General features: G+C 44.0%; 1 protein-coding gene across 8 annotated transcripts in view; it reads left to right on the forward strand.

Annotated features, from left to right (window-relative positions):
- ap3b1a (adaptor related protein complex 3 subunit beta 1a) overlaps nucleotides 1-20,941 on the forward strand; it is an 87,025-nt gene that overhangs the window by 51,516 nt on the left and 14,568 nt on the right. For all 8 annotated transcript variants that reach the window (XM_090234212.1, XM_090234213.1, XM_090234215.1 and 5 more), the window contains exons 21-24: nucleotides 7,360-7,408; nucleotides 7,509-7,612; nucleotides 15,396-15,624; nucleotides 20,495-20,579. In XM_090234212.1, the coding sequence (XP_090090338.1) occupies nucleotides 7,360-7,408; nucleotides 7,509-7,612; nucleotides 15,396-15,624; nucleotides 20,495-20,579 (467 nt within the window). The remainder of the gene's footprint in view (nucleotides 1-7,359; nucleotides 7,409-7,508; nucleotides 7,613-15,395; nucleotides 15,625-20,494; nucleotides 20,580-20,941) is intronic.

The raw sequence follows: 20,941 nt of genomic DNA on the forward strand, positions 1-20,941 counted from the left end.
TTTGCTTAGAAATTCTAGGGACAATTAGGAGGCCTGTGTCTTGTGACCGTAGCGTACGTGTAGGTATGTACAGCAGGACCAAATCGGAAAGATAGGTAGGCGCAAGCCCATGTAATGCTTTGTAGGTTAGCAGTAAAACCTTGAAATCAGCCCTTGCCTTGACAGGAAGCCAGTGTAGGGAGGCTAGCACTGGAGTAATATGATATTTTTTTTTATTTAGCACTAACTGAAGTTTATTTAGTGCTTTATCCGGGTAGCCGGAAAGTAGAGCATTGCAGTAGTCTAACCTAGAAGTAACAAAAGCATGGGTACATTTTTCTGCATCATTTTTGGACAGAAAGTATCTGACTTTTGCAATGTTACGTAGATGGAAAAAAGCTGCCCTTGAAACAGTCTTGATATGTTCGTCAAAAGAGAGATCAGGGTCCAGAGTAACGCCGCGGTCCTTTACAGTTTTATTTGAGACGACTGTACAACCATTAAGATTAATTGTCAGATTCAACAGAAGATCTCTTTGTTTCTTGGGACCTAGAACAAGCATCTCTGTTTTGTCCGAGTTTAAAAGTAGAAAGTTTGCAGCCATCCACTTCCTTATGTCTGAAACACAGGCTTCTAGCTAGGGCAATTTTGGGGCTTCACCATGTTTCATTGAAATGTACAGCTGTGTGTCATCCGCATAGCAGTGAAAGTTAACATTATGTTTTTGAATGACATCCCCAAGAGGTAAAATATATAGTGAAAACAATAGTGGTCCTAAAACGGAACCTTGAGGAACACCGAAATGTACAGTTGATTTGTCAGAGGACAAACCATTCACAGAGACAAACTGATATCTTTCAGACAGATAAGATCTAAACCAGGCCAGAACTTGTCCGTGTAGACCAATTTGGGTTTCCAATCTCTCCAAAAGAATGTGGTGATCGATGGTATCAAAAGCAGCACTAAGGTCTAGGAGCACGAGGACAGATGCAAAGCCTCGGTCTGATGCCATTAAAAGGTAATGTACCACTTTCACAAGTGCAGTCTCAGTGCTATGAAGGGGTCTAAAACCAGACTGAAGCATTTCGTATACACTGTTTGTCTTCAGGAAGGCAGTGAGTTGCTGCGCAACAGCCTTTTCTACAATTTTTGAGAGGAATGGAAGATTCGATATAGGCCGATAGTTTTTTATATTTTCTGGTTCAAGGTTTGGCTTTTTCAAGAGAGGCTTTATTACTGCCACTTTTAGTGAGTTTGGTACACATCCGGTGGATAGAGAGCCATTTATTATGTTCAACATAGGAGGGCCAAGCACAGGAAGCAGCTCTTTCAGCAGTTTAGTTGGAATAGGGTCCAGTATGCAGCTTGAAGGTTTAGAGGCCATGATTATTTTCATCATTGTGTCAAGAGATATAGTACTAAAATACTTGAGTGTCTCTCTTGATCCTAGGTCCTGGCAGAGTTGTGCAGACTCAGGACAACTGAGCTTTGAAGGAATACGCAGATTTAAAGAGGAGTCCATAATTTGCTTTCTAATAATCATGATCTTTTCCTCAAAGAAGTTCATGAATTTATTACTGCTGAAGTGAAAGCCATCCTCTCTTGGGGAATGCTGTTTTTAGTTAGCTTTTCGACAGTATCATAAAGGATTTTCGGATTGTTCTTATTTTCCTCAATTAAGTTGGAAAAATAGGATGATCGAGCAGCAGTGAGGGCTCTTCGATACTGCACGGTACTGTCTTTCCAAGCTAGTCGGAAGACTTCCAGTTTGGTGTGGCGCCATTTCCGTTCCAATTTTCTGGAAGCTTGCTTCAGAGCTCGGGTATTTTCTGTATACCAGGGAGCTTGTTTCTTATGAGAATTGGTTTTAGGGGTGCAACTGCATCTAGGGTATTGCGCAAGGTTAAATTGAGTTCCTCAGTTAGGTGGTTAACTGATTTATGTAGACAGAGGGAGGCTGGAAGGACATCAAGGAATCTTTGTGTTGTCTGTGAATTTATAGCACGACTTTTGATGTTTCTTGGTTGGGGTCTGAGCAGAATATTTGTTGCAATTGCAAACGTAATAAAATGGTGGTCCGATAGTCCAGGATTATGAGGAAAAACATTAAGATCCACAACATTTATTCCATGGGACAAAACTAGGTCCCGAGTATGACTGTGACAGTGAGTAGGTCCAGAGACATGTTGGACAAAACCCACTGAGTCGATGATGGCTCCGAAACCCTTTTGGAGTGGGTCTGTGGACTTTTCCATGTGAATATTAAAGACATCAAAAATTTGAATATTATCTGCTATAACTACAAGGTCTGATATGAATTCCGGGAACTCGATGAGGAACGCTGTATATGGCCCAGGAGGCCTGTAAACAGTAGCTATAAAAAGTGATTGAGTAGGCTGCATATATTTCATGACTAGAAGCTCAAAGGACGAAAACAGCATTTAAAAAATAAAAAAAAATGTAAATTGAAATTTGCTATCATAAATGTTAGTAACACCTCCGCCTTTGCGGGATGCATGGGGGATATGGTCACTAGTGTAGCCAGAAGGTGAGGCCTCAGTTAACATAGTAAATTCATCAGGCTTAAGCCATGTTTCAGTCAGGCCAATCACATCAAGATTATGATCAGTGATTAGTTCATTGACTATAATTGCCTTTGAAGTAAGGGATCTAACATTAAGTAAACCTATTTTGAGATGTGAGGTATCACGATCTCTTTCAATAATGACAGGAATGGAGGTCTTTATCTTAGTGAGATTGCTAAGGCGAACACCGCCATGTTTAGTTTTGCCCAACCTAGGTCGAGGCACAGACACGGTCTCAATGGGGATAGCTGAGCTGACTACACTGACTGTGCTAGTGGCAGACTCCACTATGCTGGCAGGCTGTCTAACAGACCTGCACCCTATTTCATTGTGGAGCTAGAGGAGTTAGAGCCCTGTCTATGTTGGTAGATAAGATGAGAGCACCCCTCCAGCTAGGATGGAGTCCGTCACTCCTCAGCAGGTCAAGCTTGGTCCTGTTTGTGGGTGAGTCCCAGAAAGAGGGCGAATTATCTTCAAATTCTATATTTTGGGAGGGGCAGAAAACAGTTTTCAACCAGCGATTGAGTTGTGAGACTCTGTTGTAGAGCTCATCACTCCCCCTAACTGGGAGGGGGCCAGAGACAATTACTCGATGCCGACACATCTTTCTAGCTGATTTACACGCTGAACCTATGTTGTGCTTGGTGACCTCTGACTGTTTCATCCTAACATCGTTGGTGCCGATGTGGATAACAATATCTCTACACTCGCCAGTTTTAGCTTTAACCAGCACCATCTTCAGATTAGCCTTAACGTCGGTAGCCCTGCCCCCTGGTAAACAGTGTATGATCGCTGGATGATTCGTTTTAAGTCTAATACTGCGGGTAATGGAGTTGCCAATGACTAGGGTTTTCAATTTGTCAGACAGAGCTAATGGAGGGAAGCTTCGGCGTCTCAGACCCCGTAACGGGAGGAGTAGAGACAAGAGAAGGCTCGGCCTCTGACTGCGACTCCGACTCGTTGCTTAATGGGGACAACCGGTTGAGAGTTTCTGTCGGCTGAATGAGCGATACCGGTTGAGCGTTCCTACAGCATTTCCTTCCAGAAACCGTGAGAAAGTTGTCCGGCTGCGGGGACTGTGCGAGGGAATTTATACTAACGTTACTATCTGTACTTACTGGTGGCACAGACGCTGTTTCATCCTTTCCTACACTGAAATAACCCTTGCCTAACGATTGCGTGTGAAGCTGGGCTTGTAGCACAGCTATCCTCGCCGTAAGGCGATCGTTCTCCTGTATATTATGAGTACAGCGACTGCAATTAGAAGGCATCATGTTAATGTTACTACTTAGCTTCGGCTGTTGGACGTCCTGACGAACCACGTCCAGATAAAGCGTCCGGAGAGGAAAAGTTGAATGAAAAAAAGTTGAGTGAGGAAAAAACTAAAAATATAAACGGTAATTAAGGAGTAAAAACCGTAAAGTTGTCAGGTAGCAAAGTAAGGTTGGCAACAAAACGCACAGCAACACGTAAACAAGTCTGCGAGTTGTGACCGTCTTTGAATTGTTGAATTCAAAGGGCTATCCCGCGATGATTGTGTTTTCAGCCACCGGTAGCTTGTGGGTGCTTTATATGCGCTACAGTCAATTATGATTGCATGTCTACTTATATTAACTATATAATTATGAATATACGCCTACTGTATGATAGCTAGAAAATGAATTAGCTAACTAACGTTTGCCTGCCTAGCTGGAACTTCTGAAGGAAAAACATTTATTTCTACAATTTCCGATAGCTAACCAAACAAAAACGTCCTATTTTATGAGACGTGTTTGTGCATTAGTGTTTTTACATTAGTTTTTACTTACACTTGTATGTTGACTCCATATTGACGTTGAGGTTTTGGCTGACTTTTCTTAGCGGATGTGCAACCATCGCAAATTGAATTATGGGGTGTTTCAGGCCCCGAAGTGAACATAATTGTACCCTCGCAAACTCTATCAAAAATAAGGGCTGAGGGGCTTACATTGCGAAGTTCCCTTGTTTGGCTAATCGTTTGGACTGATGGCCAAGATGGTGACGGGGATTCCTCCAAGGGCATAAGGCTAGGGTAAGTGGGGGAGGGTGTGTCTTTTATGCGTTTGAAACGCAGCCCCTCTCTCTTTCTGATTCTCCCCCTTTCTCTCTCTCTCTCTCTCTCTCTCTCTCTCTCTCTCTCTCTCTGATTCTCCCCCTCTCTCTCTCTCTCTCTCTCTGATTCTCCCCCTCTCTCTCTCTCTCTCTCTCTCTGATTCTCCCCCTCTCTCTTTCTGATTCTCCCCCTCTCTCTTTCTGATTTTCTCTGATTCTCCCCCTCTTTCTGATTCTTCCCCTCTCTTTCTGATTCTCTCTCTGATTCTCCCCCTCTCTTTCTGATTCTCCCCCTCTCTCTTTCTGATTCTCCCCCTCTCTTTCTGATTCTCTCTCTGATTCTCCCCCTCTCTTTCTCTGATTCTCCCCCTCTTTCTGATTCTCTCTCTGATTCTCCCCCTCTCTCTCTCTGATTCTCCCCCTCTCTCTCTCTCTGATTCTCCCCCTCTCTCTCTCTGATTCTCCCCCCCTCTCTCTCTGATTCTCCCCCCCTCTCTCTCTGATTCTCCCCCCCTCTCTCTCTGATTCTCCCCCTCTCTCTCTCTGATTTTCCCCCTCTTTCTGATTCTCCCCCTCTCTCTTTATGATCTCTCGCCCTCTCTCTTTCTGATTCTCCCCCTCTCTCTTTCTGATCTCTCTCTCTCTCTCTTTCTGATTCTCCCCCTCTCTTTCTGATTTTTTCTCTGATTCTCCCCCTCTTTCTGATTCTCCCCCTCTCTTTCTGATTCTCTCTCTGATTCTCCCCCTCTCTCTTTCTGATTCTCTCTCTGATTCTCTCCCTCTCTTTCTCTGATTCTCCCCCTCTCTCTATCTGATTCTCCCCCTCTTTCTGATTCTCTCTCTGATTCTCCCCCCCTCTCTCTGATTCTCCCCCCCTCTCTCTGATTCTCCCCCTCTCTCTCTGATTCTCCCCCTCTCTCTCTGTGATTCTCCCTCTCTCTCTGTGATTCTCCCCCTCTCTCTGTGATTCTCCCCCTCTTTCTTTCTGATTCTCCCCCTCTCTCTCTGATTCTCCCCCTCTTTTCTTTCTGATTCTCCCCTCTTTCTTTCTGATTCTCCCCCTCTCTCTCTGATTCTCCCCCTCTTTCTTTCTGATTCACCCCCTCTCTCTTTATGATTCTCTCTGATTCTCCCCCTCTCTTTTTGATTCTCTCCCCCTCTCTCTCTCTCTCTGATTCTCCCCCTCTCTCTCTCTCTCTGATTCTCCCCCTCTCTCTCTCTGATTCTCCCCCTCTCTCTCTCTGATTCTCCCCCTCTCTTTCTGATTCTCCCCCTCTCTCTCTCTCTCTCTGATTCTCCCCCTCTCTCTCTCTCTCTGATTCTCCCCCTCTCTCTCTCTGATTCTCCCCCTCTCTCTCTCTCTCTGATTCTCCCCCTCTCTTTCTGATTCTCCCCCTCTCTTTCTGATTCTCCCCCTCTCTCTCTGATTCTCCCCCTCTTTCTGATTCTCTCTGATTCTCCCCCTCTCTCTCTCTGATTCTCCCCCTCTTTCTTTCTGATTCACCCCCTCTCTTTATGATTCTCTCTGATTCTCCCCCTCTCTCGTTCTGATTCTCCCCCTCTCTCTCTGATTCTCTCCCCCTCTCTCTTTATGATTCTCCCCCCCTCTCTCTGATTCTCCCCCCCTCTCTCTCTCTCTCTCTGATTCTCCCCCCCTCTCTCTCTCTCTGATTCTCCCCCCTCTCTCTCTCTCTGATTCTCCCCCCCTCTCTCTCTCTGATTCTCCCCCCCTCTCTATCTCTCTCTCTGATTCTCCCCCTCTCTCTCTCTCTCTCTCTCTCTGATTCTCCCCCTCTCTTCTGCACTGACATTTTAATTTTTACACACTTTGCTCCTACGACCTATGCATTATGCATCTCTCCGTCTTTTCTCTCCCTTTTTCTCTCTTCTCTTTTTCTCTCTCTCTCACTCCGCCTGTTAAGGTTTTCTTCTTTGCCACCAAGCATCTATCAGAGACGATCTGAGAAGATACGCCCTCTAACATCATTGTTTTTCACTATTATGCCTTCTCACACACTCTCCTCCATTTGTGGATCCTGCAGTAAGCAGAGTGGAATTGTATGGTTCTTCATGAGAAGTGAACAGGGCTGTGGTTGGTTAGGAGGGCATGGAGAGACAGAGAGGGCCTGTTGTATTGTATATGTGACAATGCACGTCCTAATATTCTGAGTCGCCGTTTGACAAGCCTGGCCTAGTGGTAGGAGGTAGAGTCAATGGAGTGTATCTATCGGTTGTGACACGACATGTCTCATGGCTGGCCCATGTAGATCATACAGACCCTCCAGATGTATATACACACAGCAGCCTGAGAAATAGAATAGAATTTTATGCACATAGCAGACGTGTTTAGGAATATCATGTTACTGTATTGTATAGACACTGTCAGTCAAATAGGGCAGTGTGTAGGCTACATTCCCACAAATACAAACAGACTTTACTTTAATGTTCTGCCTGTCATCTTTCTCTCTTTCCCACTAGTTCTTCTTTCTCTTTCATCTATAGCCTTCATTCATCTGCCATTCATGTTGGAACATTTGCTAAAAAAATACAACTTATGTTATGATATACTTTGCTGTACTCTCAAGTGTTTTTACTATAAATATGTTTGACAATCTGATACAGACCTAAGGGTCGACCATTAATTAATATTTTATCCAGCACCTGTTCAAAGTCAGTCTAGGGACAGTATGTTTCTCATGTAGGATTCTGCTGGTCTTTTCTCCAGGTGGAGGTGAAGTCAACGAAGGAGGTGTCTCTGTTGGATCTGGGTGACTGTGAGTTTTCTGTCTGTAAAGCAGCATGTAGCTGGGAAAAATACCACAAGATTTCCAGTTGGAATTCATCTCATAAGTGTTCTGTGTGTGTGTCCTGTAGTCACTCCTGCACCAGTGACCCAGCACAAGTCTTCTGTCCTCTCTCCTAGCCTGCTAGGAGACCTGGAGGGCCTGTCACTCTCCAATGTCTCCTCCACCATCCAGGTGAGAGTGTGTGTGGAGATCTGTCTGTTTATCCCTCCCTGGGGGGGGGGGGGGGGGGGGGGGTAAATGTGTTGGATCATACTGTACAGTCGAGTGTCTTTAAAAGACTCTCTCCAGTGGCTGGAATCTCCTCCTGGAGTTGGCTGTTGACCCTTTCCTCCTTCCTGGACATATTTATAAATCATCTCCCCTTTCCTCCTTCCTGGACATATTTATAAATCATCTCCCCTTTCCTCCTTCCTGGACATATTTATAAATCATCTCCCCTTTCCTCCTTCCTGGACATATTTATAAATCATCTCCCCTTTCCTCCTTCCTGGACATATTTATAAATAATCTCCCCTTTCCTCCTTCCTGGACATATTTATAAATCATCTCCCCTTTCCTCCTTCCTGGACATATTTATAAATCATCTCCCCTTTCCTCCTTCCTGGACATATTTATAAATCATCTCCCCTTTCCTCCTTCCTGGACATATTTATAAATCATCTCCCTTTCCTCCTTCCTGGACATATTTATAAATCATCTCCCTTTCCTCCTTCCTGGACATATTTACAGTGCCTTCGGAAAGTATTCAGACCCCTTGAATTTTTCCACATTTTATTGCATTACAGCCTTATTCTAAAATTGATTAAATAAAACAATTTTCTCATCAATCTACACACAATACACCACAAAAAAAACGTATTTACATAAGTATTCAGACCCTCTGCTATGAGACTCGAAATTGAGCTCAGGTGCACCCTGTTTCCATTGATAATCCCTAAGATGTATCTACAACTTGATTGGAGTCCACCTGTGGAAAATTAAATTGATTGGACATGATTTGGAAAGGCACACACCTGTCTACACAAGATCCCACAGTTGACAGTGCATGTCAGAGCAAAAACCAAGCCATGAGGTTGAAAGGAATTGTCCATAGAGCTCTGAGACAGGATTGTGTCGAAGCACAGATCTGGGGAAGGGTAGCAAAGCATTGCTGCAGCATTGAATGTCCCCAAGAACACAGTGGCCTCCATCATTCTTAAATGGAATAAGTTTGGAACCACCAAGACCCTACCTGAGCTGGCCACACGGCCAAACTGAGCAATCGGGGGAGAAGGGCCTTGGTCAGGGAGGTGACGAAGAACCCGATGGTCAGTGTGACAGAGTCCAATGTAGAAAATAGTCAAATAAAGAACACTTGAATGAGTAGGTGTGTCCAAACTTTTGACTGATATTGTATTTATAAATAATCTCCCTTTCCTCCTTCTTGGACATTTATAAATAATATCCCTCTCCACTCATACAATTGCATTTCCTGTTTTACAGTCTTTCTGTTTTCCTCTCTCCATGTGCCCTGTTCATACAACGCTCAGTGCCAACCTCCATCCACCTCTCTCTCTCTCTCTCTCTCTCTCTCTCTCTCTCTCTCTCTCTCTCTCTCTCTCTCTCTCTCTCTCTCTCTCTCTCTCTCTCTCTCTCTCTCTCTCTCTCAGTTCTCTCTCAGTTCTCTCTCAGTTCTCTCTCTCTCTCAGTTCTCTCTCTCAGTTCTCTCCCTGGTGTGTCTGTAGTCTACAGTGTGTCTATGCATTATGGTTGACCTTTTCCCAGATGAATGGCTCCTTTTCTCTTTGGTGTTAGATGTATGTGTTTGTTGGCCTTGTACCAGCACTACTTTAGCTGAGGAGCATGTGTGACCAATCAACCAATATGAGCTAATTCTATAGAGAGTAGATATGTCCCTATAACATAACATCACTATAACGTCCCATAATGTTCCCATTACCGACAAATAAGTTCCCTCTCGTACGTATACAATCTTTTCATCCTTTTTTTTTTTCTGTCTTCACTTATCCTGTGTGTGTGTGTGTGTGTGATTGACAGCCTGTCTCAGGCAGAATGGTGTGTTTACTGATAGGTTAAGGCCAGGCAGTAATAGACAATAGAAATGCAGATTAAACAGGGTGCTGTTTGCACATCAGCATCTGATTGAGAGTCAATCCTATGCATAAATACATGATGGCCATCAGGATTCATAGACTGGGGTAAATAACCTCACAACCCTCTCGCTACTTATTTCAAAGACGTGCGAGCAGACCCACTCACACACATAGTTTCACCCACTCACTTCCTATCTGTCTCTCTCACACACACACACCCACCAATATCCTTCACAGACACACACTTGCCCCGGTGTCATTTCTATTTCTCACCAATCAGCCCACAGAAGCGGTGAGTGTGTCTCAGCTGAGCGCTTCGGCCCTTTTAGAGAATTACTGCCTGGTTATCAAAGACATTTACATTAACCCTGGTCACTGTCTCTGACCCCTCCTCTCCTCGATCTCCCTCTCTTCTTTCCTACTTTCTCTCTCTTTTCATTCTCCCTCTCTCTAATAACATTTTGACATTAGAGGATCTCTCACAAATGCCTTTTAAACCATCCCACCCCTCCAAACACACACCCTCCTTCCGTTGTCCGTGTGTAAGTGTGTAGGGGGGGAATTGTCAAAGGCTGATAACGTTTCATTCATAATTAGCATTGGGCGAATGAGGCTGCGTTGGGGGGAAATTGAACTGTCAGCGGCGGGGCACGGGCCGTTTGACCCCATCACGCCCGGAGGGGGCCATCATAATTTGTTCATTTGGTGCCCATCAGGCGGACCGCACCTCCCCGCGCCTCCCCCCTCTGACCTCCCCCAGTGTGGGTGTGCTGGGTTCAGGTCTAATTATGAATCAGCAGTGGACTGGGAGAGGCAAGAATATAGCAGACCTGCCATCCACACACCCCTACCTGCCACTCACTCTCACACACACACACACACACACACACACACACACACTGTCTGGGTATAAATAGGTTTAAATGCCTGTAGGAAATATGCAATTGGTTGATTGGGATGGGATGGGGTGTGTGTGTGTGTGTGTGTGTGTGTGTGTGTGTGTGTGTGTGTGTGTGTGTGTGTGTGTGTGTGTGTGTGTGAATTTAACAATTTTCAAGAGAACATGTGGTCATCCTTACTGCCTATGTTCTGGCGGACTCACTAAACACAAATGCATCATTTGTAAATAATGTCTTGAGTGTTGGAGTGTGCCCCTGGCTATCCATACATTTTTAAAACAAGAAAATGGTGCTGTCTGCTTTCCTTAATAGAAGACATTTTTAAAATGTTATATATATTAAGTATATTTTAGCAATTACAATTACTTTTGATACTTAAGTATTTTTAAAACCAAATACTTTTAGACTTTTACTGAAGTAGTATTTTACTGGGTGACTTTTACTTGAGTAACTTTCTATTAAGTTATCTATACTTTTACTTATGTATGACATTTGTGTACTTTTTCCACCACAGGTAGGGGTGGTTGTCTGTCTGTCTGAATCAAGCCCCTGATGCAAAGACTTCAATTAAACTGATGCCACCTTGCCTTGGTGTACCATGACTAGATAGAGTTACAACACATTTTTGCGCTTGAAAGGTCACTCCCATTCCATGTTTCTTTGAAAGTACCAAGATTAAATCACTTTTTAAAAATCTAATTTTGTGATGAATGGTCCCAGGTGAGCCAACCTCTGTCTGTGTGCTTTGAGCTAACTAACTCCTGTTGGCTTAATATGGTTGTAGGTGACTGCAGTGACATCTTGCTGACTCCTTCTAGTCAAGGTCTTCTGATAGATTGACTCAATTAATTGTCATCTCCTGACTGACTGAGGGAACAATTAAAATCAAGTCAAACACACGTCTCTCTCTCTCATACAATCTCACGACATAATGAAATCCTCTTTCTGAAGTAACAAGCAGCCAATGTCACAAAAACAGAAATGGATTTTCAATACATCCCCATCTCCTAACACAACACTCGTTCTCTTAAATTGGACATGTTATGCGTTCACATGCTCGCCAGGTGCCAAGTTACGGTTAGCCCCTTTTGAATATGTCAGCGAGATTTTCAGGTAATTTACCAGAGAGGATGCTGGGAGGGGGTGAGCGTGTCATCCCACGGCGTGGGTGTGTGTGTCCGGGCTCTGAAGGTGACTGGAGTGTGTGTCATCCATCACAGTAGCTTCCTTTAAGTTGAGACATAATAGAGCCTCTCAATCAACTTCCTCTCCCGTTGTCACCTTCCCCCAAGTCCAGGAGACCAGACAAAAAGAGATCCACCAAGGGTGTGTGTGACACGGGAGGCAAGGTTACATCCCTAGCCTGCTGTTATTTACACTTTGGGTTTGGAGGATGCGTCCTGCCTCACAGGCCAAGTGACGGAAGGCTGGGCGAGGGTGTGTGTGTGTGTTAGGTCATTACTGTCTGCTGTGTCAAATTGGTGATGATAAGCAGTTTGAAACCCTGTCCTAGCCTCCATCCCTCCCTCCTCACGGGGGTGTTAAACAGGACCTTGAGTGCGGAGGGAGCAGGATGTGCTTGTCAGGAAGGTAAATCTGCTCTGTGAAGGCGTGGCAGACATTACGGCCAGCTTTATCGACAACGACTGCTCTGACACGAACAAAAGTGGCCCGATAAATTTCCCCCGTTGGCGTGACGGGCGAGTGTGAGGGCGCCGCACCGTGACAAATGTTTGTTTGACCCCCTTCCTGTCTGGGGGTACACGACATGTCTGAGCTGGCTATTACCAGGGGAGGATGGGGATAACCTGCTCTCCTCTACTGTGTGTCATTGTAGGAGGAAAACCTGGACTTTTTGAATGTGATTAGCCAGTCTGTTTCTGTTTACTAACTTGTTTTGTCAGCACTTTGAGTTCCACCCTGTTGTATTTCAAACTGATTCTCCACACTACCACACCATGACAGTCCTGAGAATGTCTCACACACTTCTCTTCTCCTATCAGTATAATCTGAAAGAGACTGGCAATATGTCCACCCACCTCCATCTACTGTCAACAACTTAGACACTCTTTCCCATGTTATATCACATCATCACAAGTCAGAAATTAGGAGTTATATTCGTCCCCTCGTTTGACTCTCACCTTTGCGCACGTGTTTACTTGGACCATTTTTATCTTTGTTGACTGTGAGGTTTTTTGACACTGTTGTGAGATTTCACACACCTCTTTTTATAATTTCCCTCTCTCTCCCCCCTCACTCCCTCGTCTCTCTCACTCCCTCATCTCTCTCTCACTCCCTCGTCTCTCTCTCCCCCCTCACTCCCTCGTCTCTCTCTCCCCCCCTCACTCCCTCGTCTCTCAGCTTGTCCAGGTAAAAGCATAGCACCAACAGCAGCAGGTGTAACAGAAGGAATCAGGTGTTAACTACTTGTTTTAGCGTTCTCTCACTTTACTCTCATTAACACAGGGTTGATATCCATGTATCGGTCTGAGGCAGGGAGGAGCCTACTTAGTAGCCTACTTAGTATATGGGCAATATACAGTGCATTCTGAAAGTATTCAGACCCCTTCCCTTTTTCTACATTTTGTTACACCAAAATGAGCAATCGGGGGAGAAGGGCCTTGATCGGGGAGGTGACGAAGAACCCGATGGTCACTCTGACAAAGCTCCAGAGTTCCTCTGTGGAGATGGGAGAACCTTCCAGAAGGACAACCATCTCTGCAGCACTCCACCAATCAGGCCTTTATGGTAGTGGCCAGACGGAAGCCACTCTTCAGTAAAAGGCACATGACAGCCCGCTTGGAGTTTACCAAAAGGCACCTAAAGACTCTCAGACCATGAGAAACAAGATTCTCTGGTCTGATGAAATCTAGTTTGAAGTCTTTGGCCTGAATGCCAAGCGTCACATCTGGAGGAAACTGGCACCATCCCTATGGTGAAGTACAGAGAACCTCAGACTGGGGCGATGGTTCACTTTCCAACAGGACAACAACCCTAAGCACACAGCCAAGACAGCGCAGGAGTGGCTTTGGGACAAGTCTCCATGTCCTTGAGTGGCCCAGCTAGAGCCTGGACTTTCCGAATGCACTGTATGGCTGTGATTGTCCTGATGTTGAGACAGTTCTGTCACTGCATGGCTGTGATTGTCCTGATGTTGAGACAGTTCTGTCACTGTATGGCTGTGATTGTCCTGATGTTGAGACAATTCTGTCACTGTATAACTGTGATTGTCCTGATGTTGAGACAGTTCTGTCACTATATGGCTCTGATTGTCCTGATGTTGAGACTGTTCTGTCACTGTATAACTGTGATTGTCCTGATGTTGAGACAGTTCTGTCACTGTCTGGCTGTGATTGTCCTGATGTTGAGACAGTTCTGTCACTATATGGCTGTGATTGTCCTGATGTTGAGACAGTTCTGTCACTGTCTGGCTGTGATTGTCCTGATGCAGTTCTGTCACTGCATGGCTGTGATTGTCCTGATGTTGAGACAGTTCTGTCACTGCATGGCTGTGATTGTCCTGATGTTGAGACAGTTCTGTCACTGTATAACTGTGATTGTCCTGATGTTGAGACAGTTCTGTCACTGTCTGGCTGTGATTGTCCTGATGTTGAGACAGTTCTGTCACTGCATGGCTGTGATTGTCCTGATGTTGAGACAATTCTGTCACTGTATAACTGTGATTGTCCTGATGTTGAGACAGTTCTGTCACTGCATTGCTGTGATTGTCCTGATGTTGAGACAGTTCTGTCACTGTCTGGCTGTGATTGTCCTGATGTTGAGACAGTTCTGTCACTGCATGGCTGGGTGTCAACAAGGTAGCCTTTTACTGTTAATGAAGATTGAGCCACTAAACAGTGTAAAAAAAAAATATATTTTATTTGCCTTTTCACACATGAATGAGACATGATGTGGGCATCCGATAACTCAAAATGATGTGTAACACCATTTAGGCCTAGTAGCTTCAATCTTCATTAAAAGTATCATTTTGTAACAGTTGTTGATGGGGGTATTGCAGTGGAGTGGAGTTTGGTGCCTATGCAAAGTGTTATGAAACCACCTAGCCAGCTTGCGTATATTAGTTTTTTTGCATGCAGCCTAATTGTGATTGCTTGCATCTGTCTTTGTCTGTGTAAAGTAGATGGCTTGTACCACTATACGTAGACTAGATTATCTTGAGTCGAGAGGACGCCATTGCCACTGTCAAATCAACAAGTCAAAAGAGTCAGGCCGGTTAATCAGAATAAGAATGCACAGAAAATAGAATGAATGAAAGAACGAACAGAATACAGAATGAACGAGGGACCATGCTAATGTTGCTAGGGGAAAATAAAGAAGCATAAAAACACTCCTTAACCCCCAGAATTTATCAGTAAGTTTCTCCCTCTTCTCCTGACAGGGTGTTTTGTCCTGCCTCTCTATGCTATGGTAATTACAGTTCCTGCTATTGAAAAGGTAAAAGCTCTGTTAATAGAAAGCTGAATGGCAGGCTAGGCCCAGAGCAGTCCTCTAGTGTTCCCATTCATTAAGCCAGAGCAGTCCATCAGCCTGCCATGGAGCTGCGTCAGACTAGCCCACCCACTCACTACTAACCTGCTTGATTGGGGACATACTGTATAGGAATAATAATAATACATTGGGTTTATATGGCACTTTTCTAGGACATGGCTGAAATGGGCCTTTTTCCAGGAAGAATGGTTTATGGTTAATGAACAGAGCTAGGCATACGTTGTCAACAAAACCTCAGTTATTCTGCAGTCGTAAGTGGAGTAGCCTATGTTAAGTAGATATTTAATGAAGAGAGCTGGACCTACGTCACCAAAACAACATACAAAGACCATATTTGTCAATGTTATCAACCAACATTCTGTTCTTCAGACCTTCTCATATTCTCATTGGTCCACTCTGTGTGTGTCCCTGTTTACTCAGCTCTGTCCCCTCTCTCTCGCCTTTCCTCTCCAGGTGAGCGGTCCAGCGTTTGTCCCAGAGAAGAGCCATGACCTGCTGCACCGTATGACAGGTAAAGGTCTGTCAGCCCAGTACCAGTTCCCCAGACAGCCCTGTCTCTACCAGCCCACCATGGTCTCAGTCCAGATCAGCCTGACCAACACCACAGACCACCCTCTGGAACAGATCCACATTGGAGACAGGAGCCCCACAGGACTCAACATGCACTGTTTCAATACTATAGGTGAGTTAGATAACATAATACACTGTTTCAATACTATAGGTGAGTTAGATAACATAATACACTGTTTCAATACTATAGGTGAGTTAGATAACATAATACACTGCTTCAATACTATAGGTGAGTTAGATAACATAATACACTGTTTCAATACTATAGGTGAGTTAGATAACATAATACACTGCTTCAATACTATAGGTGAGTTAGATGACATAATACACTGTTTCAATACTATAGGTGAGTTAGATAACATAATACACTGCTTCAATACTATAGGTGAGTTAGATAACATAATACACTGTTTCAATACTATAGGTGAGTTAGATGACATAATACACTGCTTCAATACTATAGGTGAGTTAGATGACATAATACACTGTTTCAATACTATAGGTGAGTTAGATGACATAATACACTGCTTCAATACTATAGGTGAGTTAGATGACATAATACACTGTTTCAATACTATAGGTGAGTTAGATAACATAATACACTGCTTCAATACTATAGGTGAGTTAGATAACATAATACACTGTTTCAATACTATAGGTGAGTTAGATGACATAATACACTGCTTCAATACTATAGGTGAGTTAGATGACATAATACACTGCTTCAATACTATAGGTGAGTTAGATGACATAATACACTGCTTCAATACTATAGGCCCCGTCATAGGATGCCACCTTTCCAACAAGTCAGTTCGTCAAATTTCTTCCCTGCTAGAGCTGCCCCGGGCAACTGTAAGTGCTGTTATTGTGAAGTGGAAACGTCTAGGAGCAACAGCAGCTCAGCGTTGGTGGCCACACAAGCTTATAGAACAGGACCGCCGAGTGTTGAACCGCGTAGTGCGTAGAAATTGTGTGCCAACTGTAACGTTTGGTGAAGGAGGATTAATGGTCTGGGACTGTTTTTCATGGTTCTGGCTAGAACCCTTAGTTCCAGTGAAGGGAAATCTTAAATCTACAGCATACAATGACATTCTAGACGATTCTGTGCTTCCAACTTTGTGGGAACAATTTGGGGAAGGCCCTTTCTGTTTTCAGCATGACAATGACCCCATGCACAAAGCGAGGTCCATACAGAAATGTTGAGATTGGTGTGGAAGAACTTGACTGGCCTGCACAGAGCCCTGACCTCAAATGCATCGAACACATTTGTTTGGGATGAACTGGAACGCCGACTGTGAGCCAGGCCTAATCACACAACATCAGTGCCTGACCTCACTAATGCTCTTATGGCTGAATGGATGCAAGTCCCTGCACCAATGTTCCAACATATAGTGGAAAGCCTTCCCAGAAGAGTGTAGGCTGTCAGAGGAGCAAAGGTGGACTAACTCCATATTATTGCCCATGATTTTGGGATGTTCGACGAGCACATACTTTTGGCCATGTAGTGTATATGCACTGAACAAAAATATAAACGCAACGTGTAAAGTGTTGGTTTCATGAGCTGAAATAAAATTCCCCGAAACGTTCCATACGCACAAAAATGTATTTTTCTAAAATTGTGTACAAATGTGTTTACATCCCTGTTAGGGAGCATTTCTCCTTTGCCAAGATAATCCATCCACCTGACAGGTGTGGCATACCAAGAAGCTGATATAAGTTCACAAGTAAACATTTGCTTAACAAGTCACAGAATAAGTTGCATGGACTCACTCTGTGTGCAATAATAGTTTTTATCATCCATTTGTTTTATGACTACCTCATCTCTGTACCCCACACATACAATTATCTGTAAGGTCCTCAGTCGAGCGGTGAATTTTTAAACACAGATTCAACCACAAAGACCAGGGAGGTTTTCCAATGCCTCGCAAAGAAGGGCACCTATTGGTAGATTGGTAAAAAATAATAAAAACAGACATGGAAAATCCCCGTTGAGCATGTGAAGTTAATAATTACACTTTGGATGGTGTATTAATACACCCAGTCACTACAAAGATACAGGTGTCTTTCCTGAGTCAGTTGCTGGAGAAGAAGGAAACCGTTCAGGGATTTCACCAAGAGGCCAATGGTGACTTTAAAACAGTTACAGCGTTTAAAGGCTGTGATAGGAGAAAGCTGAGGATGCATCCACAACATTGAAGTTAATCCACAATACTAACCTAAATGACAGAGTGAAAACAAGGAAGCTTGTACAGAATAAAAATATTCTAAAACATGTATCCTGTTTGCAACAAGTCACTAAAGTAATACTGCAAAAAATGTGGCAAAGCAATTCACTTTTAGTCCTGAATACAAAGTGTTGTGTTTGGAGGAAATCCAATACGACACATTACTGAGTACCATTCTCTACATTTTTAAGCATAGTGGTGGCTGCGTTATGTTATGGGTATGTTTGTAATCAATCGTTAAGGACTGGGGAGTTTTCAGGATAAAACATTTTCGGAATGGAGCTAAGCACAGGCATCTTAGAGGAAAGCCTGCTTTCCACCAGGAACCTTTCAGCAGGACAACAACCTAAAAAACAATGCCAAAACTACATTGGAGTTGCTTACCAAGAAGACAGTGAATGGTCCTGACTGGCCGGGTTACATTTTTTATCTTAAATCTATGACCTGAAAATGGTTGTCTAGCAATGATCATCAACCGATTTGACTGAGCTTGAAGAATTTTGAAAAGAATAATGAGAAAATGTTGCACAATCCACGTGTGGGAAGCTCTTGACTTACAGCTGTTATCGCCGCCAACGGTGACTCTAACATTTATTGATTGACTCGGCGTTGAATATTCATCTAATCAACGTGTTTTATTTTTCATGATATTCTTTTACAAATGTTAGAATTTTTCTTCGACTTTGCCATGACATTTTGTGTAGATCGTTGATTTAAAAAATGACTATTATATCATCTTAATCCCACAAAATGTGGAATAAATCGAGGGTGAACACTGAGTGTACAAAACATTAAGAACATCAGCTCTTTCAATGAGACTGACCAGATGAAAGCTATGATTCCTTACTGATGTCACAAATCCACTTCAATCAGTGTAGATGTAACTCAATATTACGACAACTGTGTTTTTGTTTTGTACACTGTGTATATAGGACAAGCTCATTGTAATGGCTGGAATGGAATATATGGAGCGGTATCACACATATGAAAACCACATGTTTGACTCCTTCCATAATTTCCGTTCCCGCCATTACAATGAGCCCGTCCTCCTATAGCCTCTCCCGAGAGAGCGAGAAACATCATCCAGGTTACGTATTATGTCATCTCGAGGGAAAGGCCTTAACTACCCTGCATTACGCTGCCATCCAGGACCTAATGATTTTAATGTAAAACAAATTCATTTGCACATACAGGTATGACCTCTCGTTCTTACAATTCTATATGAGGCCTCTTATGTTCCGTGACATTTTAAAATAAGTTCTCTGCTGGTCACTCCAAACCCTGTATTAGTAGGTCATTATACTATGGAGGACTGTAAGCCTATATGATAGGAAACCATAAAGACCTTGTTTTCTATTATAATCTTCTATAGCTGAGAGTGTGCGTATTAATCCACATAATCCCTGGGAGGCCATATTGATTAGAGAATATCTCCATTCATAACACACACACACCTCTGGGCCAACTCTCCCTGCAGACATCCAAGAAAAGCAAAAGAAGAGATGAAAATAGAAAAGTGGTGTGCGCTCAAGCACGTTAAAAGCTTCAATTGGCTGTGGATTGATTGGGCATTGAAGGAACTCAGGCTGCCAAACACTGGGTAATTGGGATCGATTGAGTTTGGAGCGTGTGTGTGTGGAGTCGGTTTTCAAATTGAGCAGAAGAAAGTGAATGCGGAAGACATACCTAACTCTATCACAATGTCTTAAAAAGAAATGATACGGAGCACTGTTCCTACAGTAGCATGGCTCACAATGTGTTTCAACATATCTGGTGCTTCCACACCTGCATCTACATGTATTCATCTACTGTAGTAAAGTCCACCTTCCTCTCAAAACTACAATTTAGAGGGGGATGAGGAGGAGAAAAGAGTGAGATGAGCGAGGGAAGAAGTTAGAGATGGGGAAGGGAAGAGAGAAAGAGGGGTGACATAAAGCACCTTTGAGGCAGGAGTGTTGAGGCGTGTTGAGGCGCGGAGTGTTGAGGCGCGGAGTGTTGGGGCGCGGAGTGTTGAGGCGCGGAGTGTTTGTCTCTGTTTTCAGTGTCTGTCCTCTGGTGTCCAGGGTCCTGTCCTCTGGGTGAAACGGAGTTCCACGCTAAAACACCTCCACTCCACAGAGAAACACAGGGCTGCTCAGGAGAGCATAGAGGATGACTCTGTCCATCTGTCTCCTCTTTCTCCCTCATCCTTCTCACTTTCTCTACCTCACAGATCTCTCTGCTCCATGTCTTTCTCCTTCTCTCCCTCTTCCCTCCTCGTCTCTCTCATCCCTATCTCTTGTCCTACTTTATACATAGCCATCTCCTCCCTCCCTCTGTCTCTCTCTTTTCCTCTCCCTCACTCTCTCTTCAGACCCTGATGTTCTCTTTGACAAACCTGTTGTTTTGGACATAGGCTATTCTTTTTTGGTCTCATTGTTGCGGAGGATGAGATTGAAAGATGGATTTCTCACACGCAGTGGTCTGGCTTTGTGAAGTAGAAAACACAAGTAGTGTCTGTCTGCATGCCTGTCTGTCTGTTCCACTCTAATGCCCTCCTCTCTCTCATTCTGCCCCCTCCCTTGTCACTCTCTTCCCCTCCTGTCTTCCCTCTTCCTACTCTCTCTTCTTCCTTTGACCACTCCCTCGCTATCTGTTCTGGTCACTCACTCCTTTCTTCCTCTCCTCTCTTCCCTTTCTTCTTCTGCCCTCTCCCTCCCCCTCTGCCATTTTCACTCACTCCTCTCTTCCTCTCATCCTCCTCTTCTCTGTTCTCAGAGTGTCTGGAGCCAGAGGCCTCAGTGACTGTTTTCATGGGCATCGACTTCAACGACTCAACACAAGCAGCCAACTTCCAGCTGTGGTAAGATACCCTGTCTTTATACACAGTGAGGCTGAAACAGCTATGGCTCTCTTTTACTTCTCCCTCTTCTTCTTCCTCCTCCTCCTCCTATCCCTAACTTGCTTTTCTTCTAACTGTAGAAGAAAACTCCCCCTTTCCGGTCTGTTATCTCTTCTCTACCCCTCCTCTTCCTCCTCTCCTTTCTGACCTGACTCCCAGGTGAGGCATCACCCGCCATTGATCCTGTTTCAGAGATAACAATTATCCCTATCATTAATGAACTCTGCTCTGACTTCCCAGAGCAGAAAAGAACAGCAGTCTATGCCACCACCTTTCTGCTCTGCACCGTTCGCTGATCAATAGGCTGATCAGAATTTTTTGGG

Source organism: Oncorhynchus mykiss, chromosome 5 (assembly GCF_057628025.1).
Source record: "Oncorhynchus mykiss isolate SJ-2025 chromosome 5, ASM5762802v1, whole genome shotgun sequence".
NCBI lineage: Eukaryota > Metazoa > Chordata > Actinopteri > Salmoniformes > Salmonidae > Oncorhynchus > Oncorhynchus mykiss.